Genomic DNA, 24,134 nt, shown 5'->3' with positions numbered 1-24,134 from the left:
CTGCGTGTCGGAGAGAGAGTGTGTGAGCATCGATCACGCTGTCCCACCTGGCACACACAATCCTCACACATTCCCCAAAATAGCACAGAGGTGGGCAGAGCAGGGAAATGACACAATGCAATTCAAGCGCTGCACTGACTTCATAGATTTCTCCCCAGCTGGAGAGAGAGTGTATAATATTTTTGTTTCAATCACAGCATCCAGTGATTAGGGATTCAACCCTTTGGGAAGAAGTGCTTCTATTGGCTGGGATCAGGGTGGGGGGTTGTGCGTGGAAGGGGGTTAAGGAAAATAGGTTATTGTCTGTAAGTGGTTTAAGCGATGAGGGCTGCTGGTCATGGGGGCAGAAGTGGGCGAAATTTGCTTAGCCAGGAGTGTCCGATGAGGCAGGGAGGTCCGCAGGGGCAGAGGGGGTAGAATCCAGTGTAAATCAGGCCGCTCTGTGTGTGTGTGTGTGTTTGTGTGTGTGATTAATAGGGTCTGTACCATTTGATACAGAGGCCTCATCTGTTTTCCTGAGTTATTCGAGGAACTATTTTCTTCCTCTATTGACTACAAGCTGCACACTCCTGAAAAACGGAAACTTTCAGTTCTGTAATGTATGTTAATGTAACAGGATTGTGGCCTAAATCATTTAGGAGCATTTCTATTGGTCCATTCATCATGACCCGTTCACACAATTGACGATTTGATCTGACAGTGATGATATTATGCTGTCTGTGCTGTTCAGACTGTGGACTGAGCTTACATCATCCTATAATGGATTTCTGTGTGTGTATGTGTGTGTTGTACAGTTTCGCGCTTCCCCAGTCCTCGGCTGACCCCCAGGCTGAGCCGGAAAAGAGCGCTGTCTATTTCTCCCCTCTCGGACGCCAGCATTGACCTGCAGACCATGATCCGCACCTCGCCCAACTCACTGGTGGCCTACATCAACAACTCCCGCTCCAGCTCAGCCGCCAGCAGCTCCTACGGTCACCTATCCGTCGGAGGCATCAGGTAACACCAAAACTGACCACTGCTTTCAGTCCACTGAATAAAGACTGTTAAAATACTAATCCCTCCTCATATAACTGTAAACAAAGAGGACATGCCACAGATGTCCTTTTTAAAAGCACCAGTTCTAAAGTTTTTTAGAGAACACCTAGACAAAGAGCAGGAACAGTGTGCTTTGGTCAGATAAATCCCACCATGATGTTTTTTGATAGCAAGGGTTTTCTCCAGGTACATCTTCCATTAAAAATGTATCTTTTGAAGCTAATGTCACTGTCTATAATTTACAAAATTACTTCTCTTTTCTCTGGAACTAGGTAACACACCCCTTCCCACTGAATCAGATTCACCAACAACAATAACGGCCTATTCGGGACCAGCAGTGTTTATTTATTTTTTCCTAGTGTCTGAAATAGATTTATCTGAACTGAACGCTGTGTGTGTAGATAGTCCTACAGTGATGTAGTGTTTAATATGGCGATGGTGACAGTATCATGAAATATGGCGTCTGTGACAGTGCGGTGAAATGAGGACGTGGACTAAGACAGAGTGGAACAAGTGCTTATCTCTTTCTTTTCCCCTCGTTCTTTCAGCCCCTCTTTTCCCTTCCATCACTCCATCAACCCAGTGGCGTATCAGCAGTTGCTGTCGCAGCAGAGAGGGCTGAGTGCGTTCGGACACACCCCCCCTCTCATCCAGCCTTCACCCACCTTCTCCTCCAGACAACACCCACTGGGTGTCAGCGCTCTGCCCACAGCCACACACAACGACAACGAGATTAAGGTACTGCAAATTACTTTTGTACATTACTACTGCAAAAGATTGTGTGTGCTTAGTTATTAGGCAATATATCAGCTATTATTATTATTATTATTATAAAGATTATTAGATCTCCTAAAATAAAAAAAAGAGAACTTCGGGGTCCTGTTATCGTTACAGACAACAATGTGCAAAAAACTGTTAGTATTGTCTTGTATAAAACTAAGCTGTTGGGCAGGCTAATAAACACCAGACACATAGGGAAAATGTATAGAAAATCAAATGAAAATATTTCAGAGAAAATGTGAGAAATTCTTACTCTTTTATTAAAGCAACAGTTCATAAGATTTAGGGATGTTAGAGACCCTTTCTGGTGAGAATGTGTAACTGCACACCGCATGTGGAAAAGTACTTTAAAATCAGGTTAATGTAAATAAATGCAGAGAGCAGTTTCATCTAACAAACCTACCAGACCGATCTATTTATAGAATTATTATATTAGACATTGCAGAGATGGTCGTGTCTGGACAATGATACAATTTATTAGAATGTTTTGTCTTCTTCCAACTCAGAAATAATACTTATGATTATTCACATTTTGTCTTAGAAAAGCTTTTGTAAACCCAGTGCCTCAATTAGATAAGGGCCAACTGAACTAAAGAAAAAGGCTTTTTCTGTTGTTTATTAAAATAATCATAATTAAGGTGAAATGTCCAATTAATAATGATATACAAGTTCACATCGCCCAGTTCTACCAACTACCACTAACACACAATCAAGGCATGTTATTAATCGCACACAGCACTGAGTTTACACCCTTTATTTCAGTGTATTGTGGATGGCTGCTCGCAGTCAGAGTGTTGTGGTTTAAAACTCTGTATGTTGTAACTTAGCTTAGCCCGAGTGTGAACCGTATCTTCTCCTCACACAGCTCGCCCTACTCAGCAGCTTTTATGGATGATGGAAGAGCGCAAAGAGGCAATGCTTAACATCTGCTTAACGTGCCGCACGCCTCCTGCCTTTATTTGTCCAGGGTCATGTTTATAGCATTTGTTTTGAAATGGTGGGCCTGGCTGATCCCCGACCCTCTGTAGTGGCTTTTGGGTGTTTGTTCAAAAGCGCTTATTATCATATCTGTGGCTGTAAACTCCCCCGGCATAACTGCAGGATCCTGAGTTACAGGCTGTAATTCCTGCCCCCACACACTGACTCCCACTGCCTCTTACTCCAACCACAACACACACACACACACACACGGTTTTATATTTTCCTGTCAGGCCAGTATGGGCAATATGACAAAAAAAATACAAAATTATATTTTGTATTTTAGCTTTGTATTTTTCTTCCTTGTATGACAAAACAATGAAAAATATTTTTACTTTTAATAATATGATGCTGCAACAAAAGCAATGTTTTATTCTAAAAAAGTTAATGTGTGTGTGTGTGTAAACGGTAACTTACCAACCTATAAAATGATTTAAGACATTTTTAAAATTTTTATTATTATTTTTTATTTTATTTAAGACAATTTTTTAAACATGCTTAAAAACATAAACATTTAAACAAAAATGCCACAAGTAGTAAAAAGCAAAACAAATAAAAATGGACTGCTTTCAAGCTTTCAAGACAAACTACCACTAATAAGGATATGAAGTTTATTATTTTAGAAATTATACAACTCTATAGTGTACTATAGAATATGCCTCCCCCTAATGTCTTTGTATAATAATATTCCACTATTACTAATATACACTGGCATAAGAATTTCAGACTTATCCAAGGCATATAATTTTTTTTTTCCTATTATGGGAAACTTCCTGGGAAGAAAAAGTAACATTGTCCTGATATTATAGGTTAGCCCTGTTTTACTGTGGTTTTCTGACTAAAAACAGAATGTTCTTGACCTATAAATATACAAAAACAAACACACACACACACAGACGTCAGGCTGAGGGAGGTTCACTGATCAGAACCAGGTTTTTGTGCAGCAGAACAACCACGTTCAGAGTTACTGAGCTCTAAAACCACACACAGACAGCAGCATTTAATTCTACATATGATATTTTTTATTCAGCACTGCAGAGTGTTCAGTGTTTTGATACTGTTGTGGTCTCTATAGAAAGAGTCTAAATTGTTTAGTCTGTGTAGTGGTCCCTCACCATACACTCTTCCCCTGAGCTTTCAGCTTCACACAGCATCAAACATCAAAAACCTCCTCTCTCCTCCATTCTTTCCATCCTTCACTTCTCTGTGTTCTCATCCCCGTTCTCTCCGTTCTTCCCCAACAGAACACGAGCAGCGACTCGGCGGTCAGCAGCACAGTCAACCCCCTCAACACCAAGAGGTCAAAGGTCAAGATGGAGGCGGAGGGCCCGCGGCCGGTGTCGCCTTGCTCTCCGGTGAGAACATTTCTCAGAATCTCTCTCCTTTATTTCCCACACTTCCTAATGAGGCTCCTTCTGATATATTGTTTGACTTGTTAATGATTAGTGGTTTAGAGTGTAACAAACCGTTCTTGAAAAAAATGTCACTGAATTTTTAACAGGTCTCTGAAGGTTTTAGTGCTTCTAAAAGCTGAATAACAAAAAGATACTCAATTACATGGCAATGATTAGGTTAGCAGGGGCCTGAGACCGAGAATTCTCGCCCTAAAATCCATTTATGACAGTATAAGCAGGACATTGTAAGGCAATATACTCCCAAATATTTAATACTATAATCTGATTGCTGTGCGTAAATTAGTTTCAGGTGGTTAAATGCGTTGAGGTGAGAGAGATTTGTTCACGCTTTTATAACAGGGCTTAAGTGCATTTGCTTTTTTGTATGTGGTTTGGTTCAGAAAAAAACGTTAAGTGACTTTGTTTTGAACATTTAGAAAGAATAATGTTATACAAAGCCACTTTAAATCACTTTTTATTATACTACAGAAAAAAAAAAAAAAATTAAACTGCCCTTTACACTGATTTGTCATGTTAGGAATTAAATAATTTAAAGACGATTAAGGTGGTTTTGAATATTTTGGAATTTAAATTGAATTTGAGACCAAATTATTAGCCCACCACTAATTCAAATCAGCAGTTTTATCATTTTTTTTTTACTTGAGTCAAAACGGTGTCCAACAAGCCTTTTTTTCCACACTTAAAGGCAACATCTGCTTTGGAAGACAGAGTATACAGCAACTAATTATAACTGAAGACAAAAGAACAATTTAATTTTGACCATACAGAACCATATCGGCACTAATATCAGTTTTTAAAAGCAGTATCAGACAGTTTGCACAACAAAGCAAATGTGTTGGAGCGGTTCCACTGTAGGCTTTTTTTTTCCATGCCTCTGTACGGCTGATGGCAGAAAACAGCAGCGCATCTCCTCTGTGTCCTGTTATCCAGAGAAACGTGTAGATTTTTTTTTTTTTCTTGGCTCTGGCGCTGATCAGCGAGCGTCCGGAGGACCCCTGGGAGCCCCCCCTACCCCCGCTCCCTCCGGCCCCCTTCCACACGCGCCGACACGAGAAAAACTCAGCCTGATAAGAGCTTTACATCCGTTTGTTTTCTCGCTCCCTCCGTCCCTGGCTACTGTGTAAACTGTGCCAGAGCACTTCATTTTAATGAAGTATTGGCTGGCCGTTATTGTCATCTGAGGGCCTTTTTTTCCTGCTCTCGCTCTCTCTGTAGTGCTCTCTCTCTTTTTCTCTCTCTCACGCACACACTCTCTCTGTGCTCGTCTTTTGACAAATTTGTGGCTGCTCTCAGCAGTGAGGCAGGCTGGGGTGTGATGCATGGGGACCGAAGAGCTGCAGTCGTCTTGGGGCCGGCAGAATTGATGAAGATAGCTCACAGGGCAGAGATAAACATGCTGCAGTCAGCATGCTATGTGTGTATGTATGTATGTGTGTGTGTGTGTCTGTGAACATACACACAAACCCGCAGACTGGCTTGTAGCTTGAGCAGACTTTAACACATCACTCGCACATCTCTCATCACAGTGTGTGCGTGTATGTACACTTAAAACAGTAATGCACTATTTGTGCATGATTAAAATGTATCCTTTGAGAACTTTTTCCACATGAATAAAGTATATTACTTAAGCACATATTTTACCAATTGACCTTAAGCTTAAAGAAGTGGGTTTGGGCCTTAAAGATCCCCTGGACCAGCAGTGTGTTGTTCAATTCTATACCTAATTAGCTCACTGTACTGTGTTAATGTGGAAATCATGCGCAGACACTAAGATTATTATTTTTTTATTTTATTGATTAAGATTTATTTCTTCTGATTCACACTGAAGACCGAGGATTATATTTATGTTAGGGTTTTGTTTATAAGTCATAGAAATAATACATTTATAAAATATTATTGTAATTACCTTTTTTTGGTGGCTGTAATATATGGAACTGCACGAGACATCAGAACTCGAAACACCTATATTACCCTGCTACCCCCTCAGTCCACATGCTTCTTCAACTTCAGATGCCGGTTTTGTATCCCTCAGCTTGTCAACAAATGCATGTGCACAGCTGTCCATTAGGGGATTCTGTAGTGGGGGCATATGAGCAAAAATATCAGTTTAGGTAATGTTGCTTTAAGAGAATATAGTTTAGCAGCAGTTATAAAGCATTTACTCTCAATTCTTCAGTATTTTTTCATAATTGAAGCAGTTGTACTTTATATTGTGTCTAGTTTTTGTATGGTGAATGCTTCTAAAATGCTCCAAAATTCCTTTAAAAAATCATCTAAAAATTAGTACGTTTTTCTCCATTAAACTTATGGTTTTACGGCCACACAACCAACAGTCCAGGTTGCAGCTGGAGCCCATTCTACTGTGCCACACACAGTCCACTCTACTTACACTGCACTTGCTTTCAGCACCAAACTCTCTCTGTGGTTTTATGTCTTTCTCTTCTTACCCCTTTTTTATTTCAAGCTGTCGTATTTAATTAAATAGAAGTAAAAAAGTAAACGAAAGTGAAAAATGTCTTTTCCTCTGTCTGAGTGTCAGTCTAGTTCAAATTCAGTTAAATTACAGGCGTCTGCTCCTGCACTCCATAAACACACTGAATGTTTGAAGTGCTCTGTAGTTTGTACATATGGCACGGGAGCGGTCAGTGTTGTTTGGTGAAGGATTAAATGTGACCATGTGCTTTTTCCCCTCTTTACTCTCAGGACCCTTTAGGACCACTGGATCCCAAAGAGGAGCTGGACAGGGAGGAGGGCAAGCAAGAGCCAGAAGTAGTGTATGAGACCAACTGCCACTGGGAGGGCTGCTCCAAGGAGTACGACACACAAGAGCAGCTAGTTCATGTGAGTATGTGTGTGTGTTGGGGTGTTAGGGTAATATGCATTATGGTTTTGACCAAAATAACCAACCTTTGTTAAATTACATAGACATACACAAAAAAGAAAACTTTATTTATCAAAAGGTCCACAGAAACAAACGGTACTTGGTCAGGATGCTCACAATATACAGTATGACCATAGAGAACTGGTTGTATTTGTTGCAAGGCCTGTTGGGAAGTAATTAGTACAATAACAGCCAATGTAATTTAGTAAAGGTTAGGACACCCCATTAAAACCATGAAAAATGTAGTAATATTTAGATATGTGTTTAAATGTATGTTTCTTATATATATATATATAAAAGTGGTATATAATTGTTGAAACGTAATGGACGTTCCCACGTTTATTACTACTTGAAATGACAAATTATAATCAGGTGCACAAATTCAGCTGCAGATGATTATTACAACTTCTAAAATTATTATTGTTTAAATATGTATTAGCCCACATTTAGGCAAGGTGTATACAAACAAGCGTGCGTGCGTGCAGTCGTCTCAGTGTCTCTGGCTAAGGGGTTAGTTATGAGACATGGTCACTGATATTAGATACAGTTGACAGCTCAGATTACTTAAAGTTGAACTCATACATAACAGACATACTACTGTATATAGAAGTAAAGGTTTCTGCATAACAAGGCATACTGTCATTAACCCAAACTCGACAACCAGCACAGATCCTCAGATAGGGTGCTAACTGCCTTACAGTGATTACACCATAAAGCTGTGTGTCCTGAGGCAGTGCCTTTACTGCTGCTTTAAATCTAGATTCTATCTGTCTGCTAGAGCAGATGAGTGACACAAGATCACGTTGTCCTCTGACCTTCTCACTGAGGACCTTTTCCCACCCTTGACCCCTGAAGTCCCAGCAGAACTCTGTAATGCCAGATGCTCCAAGTGGCCGGTGTCATGCTATGTAGCTTAAGCGCCTGCAGGGTAGAGGGAAGACCCTGCGTGACTGAGCAGATATTACTGTAATGAGTTACTGATCAGAAAAGGATTAATTTATCATTCATTGATAATACTTAATAAGAGCAAATGTAATGCACACTTAATTTGTGTTGTTCTATGGCACATATAAACGGTTGTGGTGAAACATTTTTCCCCACCACCATAAATAATAGTACTAACTGAGTAAAACTTAAGATTAAAAGACAAAAACACACCTGTGGCTGAAAGGGTTAACTCCTTAGACTCCACATGCTGAGGCCTATTCAGTAAGCTCTGGGAAGAGAAGAGATTATTATTAAGTTGTAGTAGTAAGGGATGAGGGATAAAAGTGTGTGCATGTTGTGGGGTTCAGGAAATATAAACCTGCTGGTTAAACGTGTGTAAAAATAAACACTTTATTTGAAGTTATCCCCCAGAAAACATGTTGCTTTCATCAACAGTGATAAGATCAAGGGCTTGTTCATGAATCACATCACACACTGAGGCCCACTGTCACACCACCAGGAGGAAGAAGCCCCCATGCACACCAGCAGTGAAGAAGACAGAAAAGGAGAGTGAGAGAGTAAAAAAAAAAGAATAGAACGATAGGTTTAACAGAGAGAGAGACTAGAGTACACTATGACAGAGAGAAAAAAGGGAGAGAGAGTGAGGCAGAGAGTGTGAGGGAGAGAGAGTGTGACTGGGGCAGAGAAAGTAAAAAGTGTGCAATGTCTGAGAGCGAGAAAGTAGGAGAGAAGGCAGTACAATAGAGTGAGTGGTGCAAAGAAAGTTATGGAAAAGATGGGTAGAGTGAGGGGGTGGGAGTGTGACTGAGTGTGCAAGAGGCAGGGAGAGTGGGAGCTCTGTTCATGGGTGATTGCTCTCTGCTGGTGGTGATGTGCTGGCCTGAGCTGCCCTGTCCCATAATGCACTGCTCCACAGGGGCAGCCCAACATTCCCCAGCATTCCAGCCAGTCAGTGGAGCAGAAACACAACTTGAGGAGAGGGGCCCTGTGTTTCTTTCTCTCTCTCTCACACATGCACACACTGGATTAGTCGGACTCCATTGTCCCTCGATTGATTACAAAGCTTCAGATGGATTTTCACCAGATTACACACTGCTGATTGTTTGTTTATACGAGCAATACACACTCTGATAACAGGTCATTATGGTCTTACAGAGGAACAAAGGCTGGTGTGTGTGTGTGTGTTGCCTTGTTATCAAGTCCTGACATTAGAGTAACTCAGTGGGCAAGCATAGCAGATGATGGAGTGGTCCACAGATGTGAACTATAATGATGGTCATCATGGAGCAGACTAGCTTCAGAGGGAGTGTGTTTGAGAGAGTACATGAAATGTGAAAAGAGAAAGGGGGGTGAGAGAGTGTATTCACAATGAATTGGCTGTGGCTGTTGGGCTTTCATACAGCTGTGAGTGTGTTCCTCAATGATTAGCAACTCATTTTAGGCCCTGGCTCTGTTCTCTGTTGCCCTCAGGTCATCTGATTGAACCCTTTCAAATGGATGAGGAAGCTTTTTAGAATAATTAAAGGAAATTCCCTCTTACCTTAAATGCAGTCAATTCGTCACACCTATTAGCGTTGTCTAAACTGCTGCATTCCAAAACTGTCACACAGTTTTTGATTGGCTGGGGACATCACCACAACACATCACAGGAGCACCATAGCCTAGAAATGGAACAAATATAAATTATTTGTAAGTATTTAATTTCTCTGTGGCCAGTAGGCATGGGTTGAAGGTAGCAAGTTGGAGATTGTAGCTAGATGATCAGCTGTGTATCTAGTATCCAGATGTCCCTTTCACTTCTCTAATTAGTTCTAACATTAGCTTTTAGCCATTTAAAGAGTTGCACAGGCTTCCATGCATCAAAACTCAGTCCTCTGGCTTCCTGAGACATTTATTTCATTTACAGTCAGACTAGCGTTAGCTGTTAGCGTGTGCTTTCACACTAGCAGCAATGCAGCATAACAAAGCACATCAGTACTCAGAAGGCTGTGTGGACATTGGTAATTCAAAATGGTAAGAATAATCCTGCAAAGTTTAACTTGATGCAGCCTATGAGCAACACAATGTCCACCACTATAATACAATGTCCCTTATTTGGTTCCTAGAGATAGGAAAAATACAGCTGAATCAGATTTGTTTAATGGACCCAGTTAAAACAGTGCAGAACAGTATGTCATTTAAATCTTATTCATAAAGTCTACCAGAGAGCAGAAAGACCATAATAAGGATTTTTTTTTAAACAAAATTATTGTGCATTAGCTTTTTATTAAGAAATTTACTGTCCAGTTCATCCAAATGTATTTTGTTGGTGTGACAGCACATCCCAATGAAGAGCTGTTGTGTCTAATTTCACAGACTACTAGCCTAATCCTTACCTTACAGTCACCCTGTTTCTCTGAATATTGCTGTGAGTCTGCTGATGCGCTTAATTAATCTGACCAACTATAAACATGGAAAAAATTACAGATAAAATTCATACTTCATAATGGCTGATGCAGCTGTTTTTAGCTGTATGAGTACTTTTGTGTTTTTTGCTCTTTTTTATGTGATGAATAAGGCATGCAGTTTGTAGCTTTGCTAATTAGCAGGGTATACTGTAAGTGTCCATTGCTTGTTAGCTACTTTGGCTCCAGTGCAAACTAAAGAAACAAAACTTTAGACAGCAAACACATCCTGATGACTGGCAAAAAAGAAAAACACTGATTTTTATTCTTGCTAAATAATTTCCTTTGTACAAATATTCTCAAGCACAATTTCCAAACAGAATGCCAGCAGTTGCTTGCTTGTACATTTGAAATTTACTGTTTCAGATTTATTTAAATTTTCCCTCTAATGAATATCATACATTAAATTGCACTTTTAGCTGACACATCTTGTCTAGTCTCTGTAGAGCTGTTTTGCCAATAGAATAAGACTCTTTATAGTGTAAAAATATTAACAGATTGGCATAATGCCTCACAGCAAATCTCCAAAATGTAGTAGGTCTTTCAATTAACAAAGTCATACTAGAAATACCGACTAAGCTGATTTAACCTGACATCATTTTTTTAGCTGTACTATATCCCATAAATATATGTCAAAATATTTGCAAACATACTTAATGCTGTAATTTTAAAAGGAATGTTTTTTCCCTTTGGTCTCTAATTACTGGTCTGACTAACACACATCGGTGTGTGCCAAAACAGACAGCCTTAAACACACTCCTCCTCACCCAACCAAAGCCCATCACATTCTCTTGTTCGAGGCTGTCAGGGTGGACGGCCTTGATGGACGATGCGTCTCTCTACTTTGGCAGATAAATATACAAATTCCTACAAGCTCCTATAGCGCTCTTCTCCAGAGCTGTCAATAGATGGCAGATTTACGCCACTCCCTCGTCGTCAACGCTGCTTGCATTGTCTCTTTAGCGTGACATGTAAAAACAGCAGGGCCAATTAAAGATTAAACACTACAGTGACATTACAAAAAGAGGTCGTCCTCCAGACGCAGAGCCGACGAGTCAGCAGAGAAAACAGCACCAGGCTCCAGTGTGGCTATCAGGCACTGCAATGAGAATTAACACAGTGTGTGTACGGTATTTCTGTGTGTCTACAGCACATCAATAATGAGCACATCCATGGGGAGAAAAAGGAGTTTGTGTGTCGCTGGGAGGAGTGCTCCAGGGAGCAGAAGCCCTTCAAGGCTCAGTACATGCTGGTGGTTCACATGCGCAGACACACAGGAGAGAAGCCACACAAGTGCACCGTAAGTGAAGCTTATGACCACACACACACACACACACACACACACACACACACACACACAGTAAATTACATCAGATCTTGATTAGGGCTATACAACTAAGTCAGAGCATTTCCAAAATGACTGCTTTAAGTCTTTATTTACACCTTTTTCAACAGCCTCAGCTTCTTTCTGTTTGATATTTTTATTTAAATAACATCAAAACAAAACCAAATTTATATGCTGCTAATAATGGGTATGCATTTGTGTGTTACAGTTTGAGGGCTGCTCAAAAGCGTATTCACGCTTAGAGAACCTGAAAACACACCTCCGCTCACACACTGGAGAGAAACCATACGTGTGTGAGCATGAAGGCTGCAACAAAGCCTTCTCCAACGCCTCGGACCGGGCCAAACATCAGAACCGCACGCATTCCAACGAGGTAAACTTGCATGAACACAATTACCTTCACCTTTATTTTTAAACTTGAAGATAAATAGATTTTAGAAACAAGTCAAACAAAATTACTTAAGTTTCAAATATTAATGGTCTCTCATTGTAAGTTTTACTATAGTTTGTGCACTAAACCTTCTGTATTACTTCATGTCTAAATGCTTGTGGATGTCTCGTAACAAATTGCTGAATATCAAATCCTTACAGCAATACTCCAGAATCAATTTTCTATAACTTATACTTCAGACACAGTTACTCCAACAGAAGCAGGATAAACTCTGTAATGACTTCAGAAGTAGGTGGCTTAAAACTTCAGTCCATGTAGTCCGTAATGGTAGTGTAACTCATAGCTGCTAGATTAGCATTGCACATGTGAATCATCACACTGTTGCCTCTTAGCTAATAAGCTACATTTGGGGATGGGGGGAAAAAAAGTGTCCAAATTTAATTTACTGTCCAAACCATCACTTTAAGCAGTTCACTGGGGAACAGCAGGCTACATTAAACCCTGCTGGTACAATGTCTCATTCTGCTGGACTCCTACTCTAGCAGTTGCTTATGATTGTGCCTTGGCTAATCCACTTTCTCTGTGGCAGTAACGAACTGCTAACTACCTAAATTCTATGTAAATTTGCCATTTTCAGCATACGGTTTCAAATTTAGGCCAGAATTAGATTTGTCCGCATACTCCCTCATCATGCTTAGTGATTGCTCCTCGACGCCCAACCTTGTCCCATTAACAAGCTCTGCATGCAACTGTGTGTGTGTGTGTGTATATGTGTAAATAATGAGGTGTGGAACTAATGAGCGCTGCAGCCCACAATGCATTAGTGAGAATCAAGTACATCCCCTACGGGGAGAAAGACCACCTGCAGATTGCAAATATAAAATGAAACCTTGCGCCATTTCAACCCTCTGCCTATCCATCACAGCCCGAGAGAGTGGGGGAGATAGAGATCCTCTCATGCTAACTTTATTAGCAAACAGCCATGAATCACCAACACTTAGCGCTAGCACAATCAGCATGTCAGTGCCTCACACAGTAATCTGTTCCTCTAATTGAGCATTCACATAAAGCTCCATTTGAAGCTAATCTAACCAAACAGGGGCAGATAAAGCTTTAATTCAGAGTCGTACATTTGACTGTTAGCGGATGGCATACAACCGAGTGCTATTTGTCTTCGCAGAAACCCTACGTGTGTAAGATCCCCGGCTGCACCAAGCGCTACACAGACCCCAGCTCGCTCCGCAAACACGTCAAAACCGTGCACGGGCCCGAGGCGCATGTCACCAAGAAGCAGCGGGGTGACCTGCCACCCCGGCCTCAACCACCCCCCAGAGAGAATGGAGAAAACGAGATGGGGACCAAGCACCCAGGCAGGGGAACACAAGACAAGTATGAGGCCAACAGCACCACTAGAGGCGTGGAGGACTATCTGCAGGTGAAGTCAATAAAGACAGAAAACTCTGTGGTAAGTTTCTTTAGATCGCATCTGTGAATTTATAGCTTTGTTTAGGTATCACTGTCATGCAGATTCTAGATATTAATTTTGTTCAATCACATCTATCTTTTTATCAATCCATCCATCTCCCCTACCATTCTACACATACATATCTTCCCACCCATCAACTTATCTACGTAAATCTATCCATCTCTCTGTCTACATACATACCTATCTACCATCCCTCCCATCCATCTGCCTGCCCATCTACACACATACATATCTATCAGCCATCTTTCTGCATACATTCATACCCATCTACATTCCCATCTATTAAAATACCCACTAGTGTATCATCCATCCATTTATCCCCTCTGCCTGCCTGCTAACCTATCTACCTTCCTGTCAATCTACTTAAATATGGTCCTAGAAATGTCTTCCTGAATACCTACTTATGTGCCTGTATGTTGACCTATCTATCTACTAACAAACTATAGTTAGTAGTTCCCAAATCTGCTATATTTTAGTGCATGGTATTGTGTTGGAGCAGTAAAACAGTGCTTTAATATCAGGCTTTAAAACCACTGCATAGCAGCATCTGCAGTTAAATAATGCTCCCTTTGATGTGCTTAAGTCCACAGCAAACCAGCATGTAATTTTAATAACAGGTATTTTAGGCTCAGTGCAATGTATTAGTGTGTGTCAGTAGTTTGGTGGATTAGTAGCAATATTTTATTTATTCCTGATTAATTATGCATTACAGAGGTTGTCCTGTCCTTCAGATGTTGCTCTAATTGAAACAAACTAACAAAAGCAAGTAGCCTGTTTCTCTCTAACCCCCATTCTCGCTAACTGAAGCATGCACTCTCTCTCCCTTCTCTCCGCTTTCTCACTTTCCCTGGACAGACGTTACTGAGGTGAGCACTACATCCTAATACCACTCCATTCTTTTACTCTGCTTGATGTCCGAACATCTTTCATTTAACATTCACATAAACCCAGAGTCCAGAATATGCCAACCATCTTGTTTAAAAAAAATACATTAAACAAATGAGGCCTTTGTAATCGAAATCACTGTAAAAGTAGGTAATATATTTGCTACATTTTAGTCGTATAAACACTCTAATGGAAAGACTCTAATGGAATTTAATTATTTTATTACTTATTTACCTTTTCACATTATTTTAAAACCTTATTCATTTACTACATTCAACAGAATGATTACAGTATATTGAAAGTATCCAAACTATTTGGATTCATATTCCTTTGTAGCTTGAGATTCTTTGAAACACAGACTGTCTTTGATTTCCCACGAGCCCACGCCCACCCTGCAACCCCCCATCCCCCCCCACACACACCCATCACAGAGATGTAACCCATCCGCCACTGTAGGATAAAAGCCATTACACAATTAATATTCTATGACTGGGACTGTTTTGTGTGAGGAACAAATAGTGCCAGTGATCACGCTGTGATCAAGAACGGCTTGGTGGTTCACATCGGGACGGAATACATTTGCATCATTTGGGCTGCGCAGCGAGATAACACAGATGTGGAGAGGCTGTGTACCTTATTTATGTTGGGAGGATTTCCCCTCTGTGAATTCAGGCCAGCCTGCACGCATAATGCACAAAGACGCTGCCACAGGAAATAACACTTTGTCAGTCATTTAACCTTTGCTTTCTTAGTCGATCACAAGCGGGGAATATTTTCACGTATGTAAAGAGACAAAGGGAGTGTGTGGTTGTTTGACAGTCATTTACAGGGCATTCAAAGCTACGTAATTTTAGCTGCTGTTGAACAGCAACTATAATAAATTAACATTGGGGTATCTAACAAAGAATGAAATGTAGCTGATTTGAAAACTTGCTTGAAAAGCTTACATTCCTTCACCATACTTTCTTAGATGTATCAGTCCAGCCCTGGTGGTCAGTCATCATGTAGCAGCCAGCCGTCACCGCTTGGCAGTGCCTCCCACCATGACGGTGGAGTAGAGTTGGCAGGCCCCGGCGGGGGCAGCCTGGGCGACCTGAGTGTACTGGACGACATGCCGCCCGTGGATTCCACCATCTCCACGGGCACCCTCGGCCTTCACCTGCGCAGGAGCGCCAGCACGGCCCGCAGGCTCAGCCACCTGAAGGAGGAGAAGCTGAAGACAGTGAGGAACTCATGCTCTTGGGCAAACACTGCTCCACACGCCCCCGACATCAAGTTGCCACCCATTCCTGCCAGTGGTAAGCTTGCTGCAAGATATCCTTTCCATGTGATGCACATTAATAAAAGTGTTGGTTAGTACTACTGATTTTGAGTTAAGTTTGCACACAACACCTTAAACTGATTTCTGCTATCTTCGTAGGTTCCTTACTGGATCCGCCTCTACCAATTACTGGTCTGCGCCTGAGTGAGCTTTGCCCGGGTGAGACAACGGTCTTGAGCCAGCTGGTGGAGCGTCGGGACAGCCTGGCCAGCACAGTGAGCTCAGCCTACACGCCGAGCCGCCGCTCCTCCGGAATCTCACAATGCTACTCAAGCCGACGTTCCAGCCAGGCCTCACAGCGTCTCAACAACGTGAGCTCTGCTGACTCCTATGACCCAATCTCCACAGATCTGTCACGGCGCTCCAGCGAGGCCAGCCAATGTGGAGGCTTGCCTGGTCTGCTCAGCCTCACACCTGCCCAGCACTACCGGCTCAAGGTCAAGTATGCTGCAGCCACAGGGGGAGCCCCACCAACACCCCTTCCCAATATGGACCGCATGAGCCTGAAAACACGGATGGCCTTGTTTGGGGATGCTCATGAGACTCCAATGTACCAACATGGTTTACATGCTCAGGTGCCCAGGAGGTGCAGCGATACAGGGTACACTGCCACCAGTAGCCTGATGCCCCACGAGGTTCCAGGCAGTATTACACGTCGGGCAAGTGACCCAGTCAGACGCGTGGGCACGGAGCATCAGCAGCTCCTCCAGCAAGGCCGTTTTAACAGCATGAGCAACATGAACAGTCATGCTCCCCAACACTTACCTGCTTCCAGTCGCCACCTGGCACTACAGAACTACACCCGATCTGATGGAAACCTACATTGTACCCTTCAATACCCACCACGTCCTCCTAGCATCTCAGAAAATGTTGCAATGGAGACAATGGCAAGTGACATAGAAGGGGAGAATTCAGAGATTGATGAGGACATGGTATTGCCAGACGACGTGGTTCAGTACCTTGCATCTAACGGAGAGTCTACTCAACACACTGGACCTGGACACAGACACCAGCAGGCACAGGGAGTCCCTGGCGGTGGTGCTCCTTCCCAACAACCATGTTACCACCAGAGACGAATGGGCATGGTGGACAGCAACGTAAACAGCTCGACTCGGCAGCCCTCAGCTTCCTGCCAGCTAAGTCCCACACAACAGCGCTCCTTCCCTTCTTCTCCCAGTACCAGCAAGAACCACATGCCCGTGCAGTGGAACGAGGTCAGCTCAGGGACAGTGGAGTCATCTCCCTGCCAAGCCAAGCAGCAGCACACACAAGGATGGGGGAATCTCACTGCACTCCAGCAAAAACAGAACTTTAGCCCCTTCCAGAACCACAGATCCAACCAGCAAGTTGGACCCATGAGTCAGAACCTCGCACATGCAGCTCAGCAGAGTTCTATGCAGAGAAACGAGTTTATGTCCCAAAGGATGAACTGCGGCCAAACTTTGAGGCAGCAGACCAGCAAAAGTCATCACAATGAGCATGTACCCGTACAGCATGGCTGCCATCAAGGCCTTGCCACCAGAAGTGACTTGAATAGAAGTGTTGCTCAGCATCCCTCTTGTGGTAGCATGACAGGAGGCAGTGTAGGTTTGATGGCCCCATTGGGGAAACCCACGCAGCCCCTGCATGTGCAGAATAACAGAGTAAGAACTAGGCCAGTGGTCACGCAAAACCATGTCACTTTTGAAAGCAATCAGGGAGATTATTCCCATATGAGCGGGAATCCGCAGAGCTACAGCGCTTCGTCCCAGAACCCCATCCTGAACGGAAATCAAGGCTTGCTGCAGCCCAGGCCTCCCACGGAACCCAAGCCCTACAGCAGACAGCATTCAGGGCCAAGCACAACGACAGCACTGCAAAGCGGCTACCCACAAACCAACTTCAGCCCAGTGTACAACAGCTCTGAGGCCAGCCCCAAAAAGCCTGTTGACTTGAGCATTAATGACGCCACCGGAAGCAGCACTCTGTTCTACACAGGACAGATCAGAATGTTTGAGTCCAGCAGTCTGGGCTTGCCCAGCACAGCAGAAGCAGCACACCCCAGGACAGATACCCTAACCTTGGCTGCTGTTGGCTCTCCGGGAACCAATCAGGTCTCAAGCACAGTAGATACCTCCGGTGGGGTGGAGCAGCCACAAATCGACTTTGATACCATGCTGGATGATGGAGACCACTCCAGCCTCATGTCAGGAACATTAAGTCCCAGCATCCTCCGGAGCCTGTCCCAGAACTCTTCCCGCCTTACCACGCCCCGTAACTCAGTGACATTACCCCCGGTGCCCGCGGGAATCGGCAACATGGCCATTGGAGACATGAACTCTATGCTGAATGCATTGGCAGAAGAAAGCAAGTTCTTTAACATGTTGTCCTAGGACATTCAAGAAGAAGTAAAAGTACATTGAAGTGCGTCTATTTTATGAATAACATAGAGTTCGAGATGTGATCCAAACAAAATGATCCGTAAATCCGACAGCATAAAGTGATTTTGTGCAATTTCTCAACTGTATTACCATGTATAGCGTTAGTCGAGACATTTTGGTAGGTTTTTCTTGTAAAAAAAAAAAAAGCCATATTTTGCCTTAGATCAGTATATATACTGTATATATATAAATATATGTAAATGTATACTTACAGAGAATTTGAAAAGTTTCAGTCCAGTATTTTTGTACACTCTTTTACAGTAGTGAAATGAAAGCAGCATCAAGTGCCTTGCTATGCAGATGCATATGCAGGAAGCAAAAAAGAGAGAGAAAAAAAAAAGAAAAAGAAAACATTTTGTTTTTGTGTTTACCATGTAACTTGCAAATGTCTGATTTACCTTCCTTGGGGGGAGGAACAGTATTTTCAGACAGAGAATACTTCAGAAAAGTATAACGCTGACAGAATAAAATGTAGGATGGAACACAGAGCTTTTCGCCTGTGACGTAGTCTCTAGTATCTTCACATCCTTCATAACTGTAAAGGACTCGTCTCTATGGTACGAGGCTGCTTCAGTGTCATGCTAACTTAAAGAGAAGACATTTAGAAGAGCCTCTTACGCTGTGTGGACATTATATTTAAGCCAGTCTTGTTGGCTTGGACTTGAACTCTAAACCACTAACATTGAACTGTTGCTTTTATGTTTGTTTGTTTTGTTTTTTTTTGTATGTGACTAGCCACCTTCACAGGGCTGGATATGTAGATATCTTTTGTACATTTTTATGAAATACAGTATTGTTGTTTTTCTACTCCAGTTGTGTGTGTAATCCTTTGAAATCCAAGCTTTCGCAAGGCCACATTGTAACACATATAACCGCTTCGCTTATCGATATTTCAGTGAAGCCTGAGCCGAGGTGGACCATTCGCCAGAGATTTGTGCGCTAGCCTCACCCCCTCTTTAATGTTGGAAGCATATAAGTGTTGATTGCTTTAATAATGGAGGAGCAAACTTTTTTCCCTTTGAAGCCACTTTTCATCCTCTGCCAACAATGCATTTTTTTTCTCCTCCGCCTAGTGTGTCAGGCGGGCACTTGGGTATCTTTCCCACTGAATCATATGGAGCACCCCCACCTCACAATTATTCCACTAGATTTTGGCTGCTTTTAGCAATGCATGCAATCCCTGCACTTTTCCACATATACATGAAAAAGTATAGTTCTATAGCCAGGAAAGAAGGCGGGAGACAACACAGCACACGCATACTGAGCAGCTTGCTGAAGTTAGCTGCCATGTTTCCCAAAATGAGCAGTGGCAGATGAGCCCAGGGGAGCGGGCTGCTGAAAGCACATTAAAAACACACTTGAAGGAGGAAGAGGTCCGGGGACGAGGCCTTCGGAGTAAGCCGCAGGAACAAATGGTTTTATTCTGACAGCAAATTCAGCCGAGGCCTCGTTTGATCTGCGGTTTCTGATCGCTGGAATTTCTTATTCTCTCTGAGAAACGGAAGAGGGGGAAAATAGCCTGAGGACAAATAAAAAAAGACAGGGGGGGGGGGGGATCTTAACAAGAACTTGTCTAAGAGATAAGGCTGGAAGGGAAGTTGATTAGTTGATTAGGCACTGTGGAGGAGTTACCATGCTGACCTTTGGCAGGTGTCTCATTTGTCTAATAATTAGACACATGCATGCAGTCAGGGATGATCGTGTTCAGCTGCCATTATATTTTGTGTATTGGGCATTATACACAGGGCCCTGTGATCTCCAAGATGCAAAAAACACAGACCAAATCATGTAATAAAAGCATAATTTAGATTAGAAACAAAATACAGTCTATTAGACAATCTAAAAAAAGCAGTGAATTTAACCTTCATGAGAGCAGAGTAATGTACAGACATTACACACACACATCTCACCAAACAGCAGAACTAAATCTAACCGGCACAGTAACATCATACACACATCGTATCTAACAGCAGAATTTACCATATCTATACCACATCTAGCCATCTATCTGTTACCAAACATCAGCCATTAAATCAGCTCAGAAATCTGTTAGCATCACCAGTTAGCCATTAGCATCTCCATTCAGCTGTTATCGCCAATTTACCATTTTAAGCAAATAGTATTAAAATGTCCTAAAACAATAAAGAATCTTCAATATATATATATTTTACTTTTGGCCAGTTTTGATCATAATATGGTGAAATATAAGCATTTTAAGCAGGGCTGGGCAGCATTATTAAAAACCTAAAAATCCTAAATGTAAAGAAAAACACAATAAAACCGAAAACAGACAAACAATTTAGCTGAATTATCAAATAAATATAATGGATATCATAGAGCCCTAACAGTAGAATTTCAGACTGAGTAGGGCACAAAATATTTCAAATAATGTATCGTTTTTGTTTTTTTTGGCACAATGCTTCCTGCAACATCTAATACATTCATTCTAAAATAAGGTAAGTTTGTTGGATGTAATAGTTTTCTGTATTCTAATATTTTTAATTCTAGTATTTTAAAAAATAAACTATAATTAAACTACAATTAAAAGTACTCTTCCACATGCTCTGTGCAATTACACATTCTCACCAGTGAGGTCTCTAAATTTTTTATTGTACAGACTGTCGCTTTACTGCTCATATTGTTTTTAATGTATAAAATCAGTCAATTTTTTTGAGAAAACAACTAATTCCTTTTTTGCTTGAAATAAAATAATTCAAAAGAGCTTCACTTTACATGCAATTTTCTTGTTAACCTAAAGTAAAAAAAATGGATTTTCATTCTTTTAAAAGGTCAATGTATAATAATATAGATAACATATATTCCCAAATTTACCATAATAAACATTGCATATAAAACACATGCGAGTTTACTGATGATAAATAATTAAATGCAGTGAAATTGAGTTTAACATCAAAACCAATACAACTCTGACTTGTCAAACTCCTCATATTAAAAACAATAAAGCAAGAAAATGCATGAATATTACAAACTCTGTCCAGAGGAAAATCCTGCCTCACATCTGAAGAGTCTGTGCAGGCTCTAATCCCACCATGACTTTGACCAGGAAGAAGCGTTAAAAATGAAACTCTGACCTATACCCTCATTAATAAAACAGCAGCATTGTAAGAAATTTCACCCCACACCATGACACTAGGAATTCTGGGTGTGAAATGCATGACAACAAACTTTTGATTTTGTTCCTAATCACAGCGCCTCCACACACAGATTTGTTGGTCACATTCACCACCACAAGTGCAGAACAAAATCACTGACAGTCCATGGCAGTCTAGGACAACTACCCACCAAGCAACTTCAAAATTAGGGACACTTTAAACTAGTGTACGCCAAGACCAATAGAGGCGAAACTCAGTAATATTGACACTATCGACACGAACACCAACACTCTTTAAACCCAGAACAGACTTGAGTGCTACAGCAGCACTCTAAACTGGTTATCAACAGTAGAGCTGTGGAACCAATAGTTTCACTGGATTCAGCTCAACAGCTAATTATCCAGCCTGCTTTCCCCTGAAGTCATAATTATGTTCAAAATTAATTTATATTTGACCTTTTACTAACTCTTACTTCTCCCTGGGAATTACACAGGCTGTATTAGGCACTCAGACTTTAGAACTGATTCACACTATATGGACAAAAGGTTTGAAACATCTGCTTATTGGTTGTTCCTTCAAAATTAAAGGGCATTGACAGAGTTTATCCTGTTTTGTTGGAGTAATTGTCTTCACTGTCCAAGAAAGGCTTACTAGATTTCAAAGAATTGTTGTGTAATATTACACTTATGTACACTTTATAATACTCAATGATGCTTTACAACCACTCTGGCACAGTCCTTCACACTCAATCAACACGTTCAATCATCACACACCAACAAGAAGCAGCAGTCAATAGCATACCGTGTACATTTTACTGGAAACGACTCTTTACCTGGAGGACTCTGCAATGGAAATTATGGCAGGAAAGGCCATATCTACCATACAGACATGCATATCATGGCAATTTAGAGTGATCAGTTCACTGTATGTTTATGGTTTGGGCAGTAGGAGGAACCCTAGAGAACAAACTCACACAGACACGAGGAGAAGACAGAAACTCCATAGTTTAATATAATTTTTTCTCAATGTACTTTGGCCCCTTTCATCCTAACAAGCATAAAAAATAAATAGTAATTTGACTCAGTTAAATTTCCTATTATTAAATGGTGTAACAGCAAGTACTGAGGCTGCTGCATTTAAGGTGGAATGGACAATAATTCAACAAGAAGCTTACAGATAGCTGACTTTAGCTCCCTATCACCAAGGAATAAGGAGTGAACACTACAAAACAATTTCTAACACCCAAGCCACCCAATTTAATTGCATTCAGCAACAGAAATAAAAGTGAATTCAGGATGTTAGATGATCACCACCCCACATAATCTTCAACTCACCAACTCTTCTTTTTCAAAGGTTTCCAATGGAGCACCATCATTCCAGAGAACACAGTTGTACACAATGTAAATCTATCAGAGAGTGACGTGGTCTGGAAGTTGTCAAAAGAATAGGAGCACTTTACATTAGTAGCAATGGATAGTAGTAGTAAGAAATAGGTCATAGTAAGTAAGTGTAAATTAAATGTTTACTCTCACTCAATGTTCCTAAAGGCTGCTAAAGTAGCTAAACAAGATGTGCCTCATTCTAAGTAAATTTATATCTTACTCATATTCAGCAAACAAGTTAGCCTTAGAGATTTCCCTTCCACCTTAAATTCTTTTAAAATGTGGCCGCTCCACCAGCAGTTCCAAATCAAGCTGTAGTTTTAGTCAAGATAAAGTTCTATTCTTTCTCTCTCAACACATTTAGTAAGTTTTCCTTTCCACCATAAATGCGGCAGTAGTTAAATTCAGAGCAAAAGTAAATCAACTTTTTTTTTTTTATCAAACATGTTAAATAATAAATGTAAAGCATTTATTCAAGGTCTTTTAAAACTCCAATGTTGCATGGAAGTGTTTGAGTCACAGCCAAGTGTATATTTTATGGAAGTAAAACAGTGTCACCAGACTTTGAAATTTAAAAGCACTTGAATTTTTAGCACTGAATTATTTTACATTGAATTATTGCATGTGATTTTTTTTTGCCTCTGAATTAAACACTTTAATTTTTCAGTATATCATTTTCACTTATTTTATTTTAATGTAAAAAAAAATTCAAAAGTAAAAATTCAAGTTTAAAAAATTCAATTAAAATAAATTCAGGTTGCTCAAATTCGACCTGTCAAATTCGACTGCTAAAATACAACGCTCAAAATTCGCTGTAAACATCCGGGACACACAGGATGAGCAATCGATTCAGTCTTCAATCGAGCCAACAACCAGCCAATCACATCACGCTCCGAAGATCACGTAACAGGTAGCGCCTCACGGCTCAGAGCCGCTCAACGCGAGTCACAGCCCCCTCCGCTGCTCCTCTCGAGTAGGTGAGTGTAAAACAGCTGAAAACAGGGCATTTACCTCACCACTGTGGCCATGTAATATCACTTAAACTGTGTAGAAATCATCACTTTAACCACGGTTTGCTCTGTGGTTTGTAAACATATTACATTAAGATAGATATCCAGATATACCTTGTAAAACTAACTAAATAAATAAATAAATCTCCTCTGTTCATTTCAGAAAGAGCTTCAAACACGAACACTAGATCAATTATTTATAAATACAGCCAGACTGTGTGGAAGATAATTACTACTGTAGAATCTGAGATAGTAACTTAGTTTGCTAAATTATAGCTACCTATCTTGCTAGTTAGCTGT

The 24,134-nt window shown here is 41.2% G+C and overlaps 1 protein-coding gene and 1 long non-coding RNA gene across 5 annotated transcripts in view; one reads left to right on the top strand and one right to left on the bottom strand.

Annotated features, from left to right (window-relative positions):
• gli2b (GLI family zinc finger 2b) overlaps positions 1–19,136 on the top strand; it is a 202,334-nt gene extending 183,198 nt beyond the window's left edge. For both annotated transcript variants that reach the window (XM_022669946.2, XM_007231763.4), the window contains 9 exons: positions 795–996; positions 1,584–1,773; positions 4,038–4,148; positions 6,912–7,049; positions 11,632–11,781; positions 12,035–12,199; positions 13,398–13,682; positions 15,559–15,886; positions 16,009–19,136. In XM_022669946.2, the coding sequence (XP_022525667.2) occupies positions 795–996; positions 1,584–1,773; positions 4,038–4,148; positions 6,912–7,049; positions 11,632–11,781; positions 12,035–12,199; positions 13,398–13,682; positions 15,559–15,886; positions 16,009–18,281 (3,842 nt within the window). In that variant the 3' untranslated portion in view covers positions 18,282–19,136. The remainder of the gene's footprint in view (positions 1–794; positions 997–1,583; positions 1,774–4,037; positions 4,149–6,911; positions 7,050–11,631; positions 11,782–12,034; positions 12,200–13,397; positions 13,683–15,558; positions 15,887–16,008) is intronic.
• The window catches only part of LOC103029303 (uncharacterized), a 50,027-nt gene continuing 31,895 nt past the window's right edge, over positions 6,003–24,134 (bottom strand). The window contains exons 4-7 of one of the 3 annotated variants that reach the window (XR_007424814.1): positions 9,578–9,698; positions 8,248–8,305; positions 7,905–8,039; positions 6,003–6,282 (exon numbers count right to left, since the gene is read on the bottom strand). This is a non-coding gene — a long non-coding RNA (uncharacterized LOC103029303). The remainder of the gene's footprint in view (positions 6,283–7,904; positions 8,040–8,247; positions 8,306–9,577; positions 9,699–24,134) is intronic. The other 2 variants (XR_007424816.1, XR_007424815.1) reach the window with 2 other exon arrangements.

The sequence above is a fragment of the Astyanax mexicanus genome, chromosome 16, assembly GCF_023375975.1.
Source record: "Astyanax mexicanus isolate ESR-SI-001 chromosome 16, AstMex3_surface, whole genome shotgun sequence".
NCBI classification, from domain to species: Eukaryota; Metazoa; Chordata; class Actinopteri; order Characiformes; family Acestrorhamphidae; genus Astyanax; species Astyanax mexicanus.
This window is presented reverse-complemented; position numbering and strand designations above follow the sequence as displayed.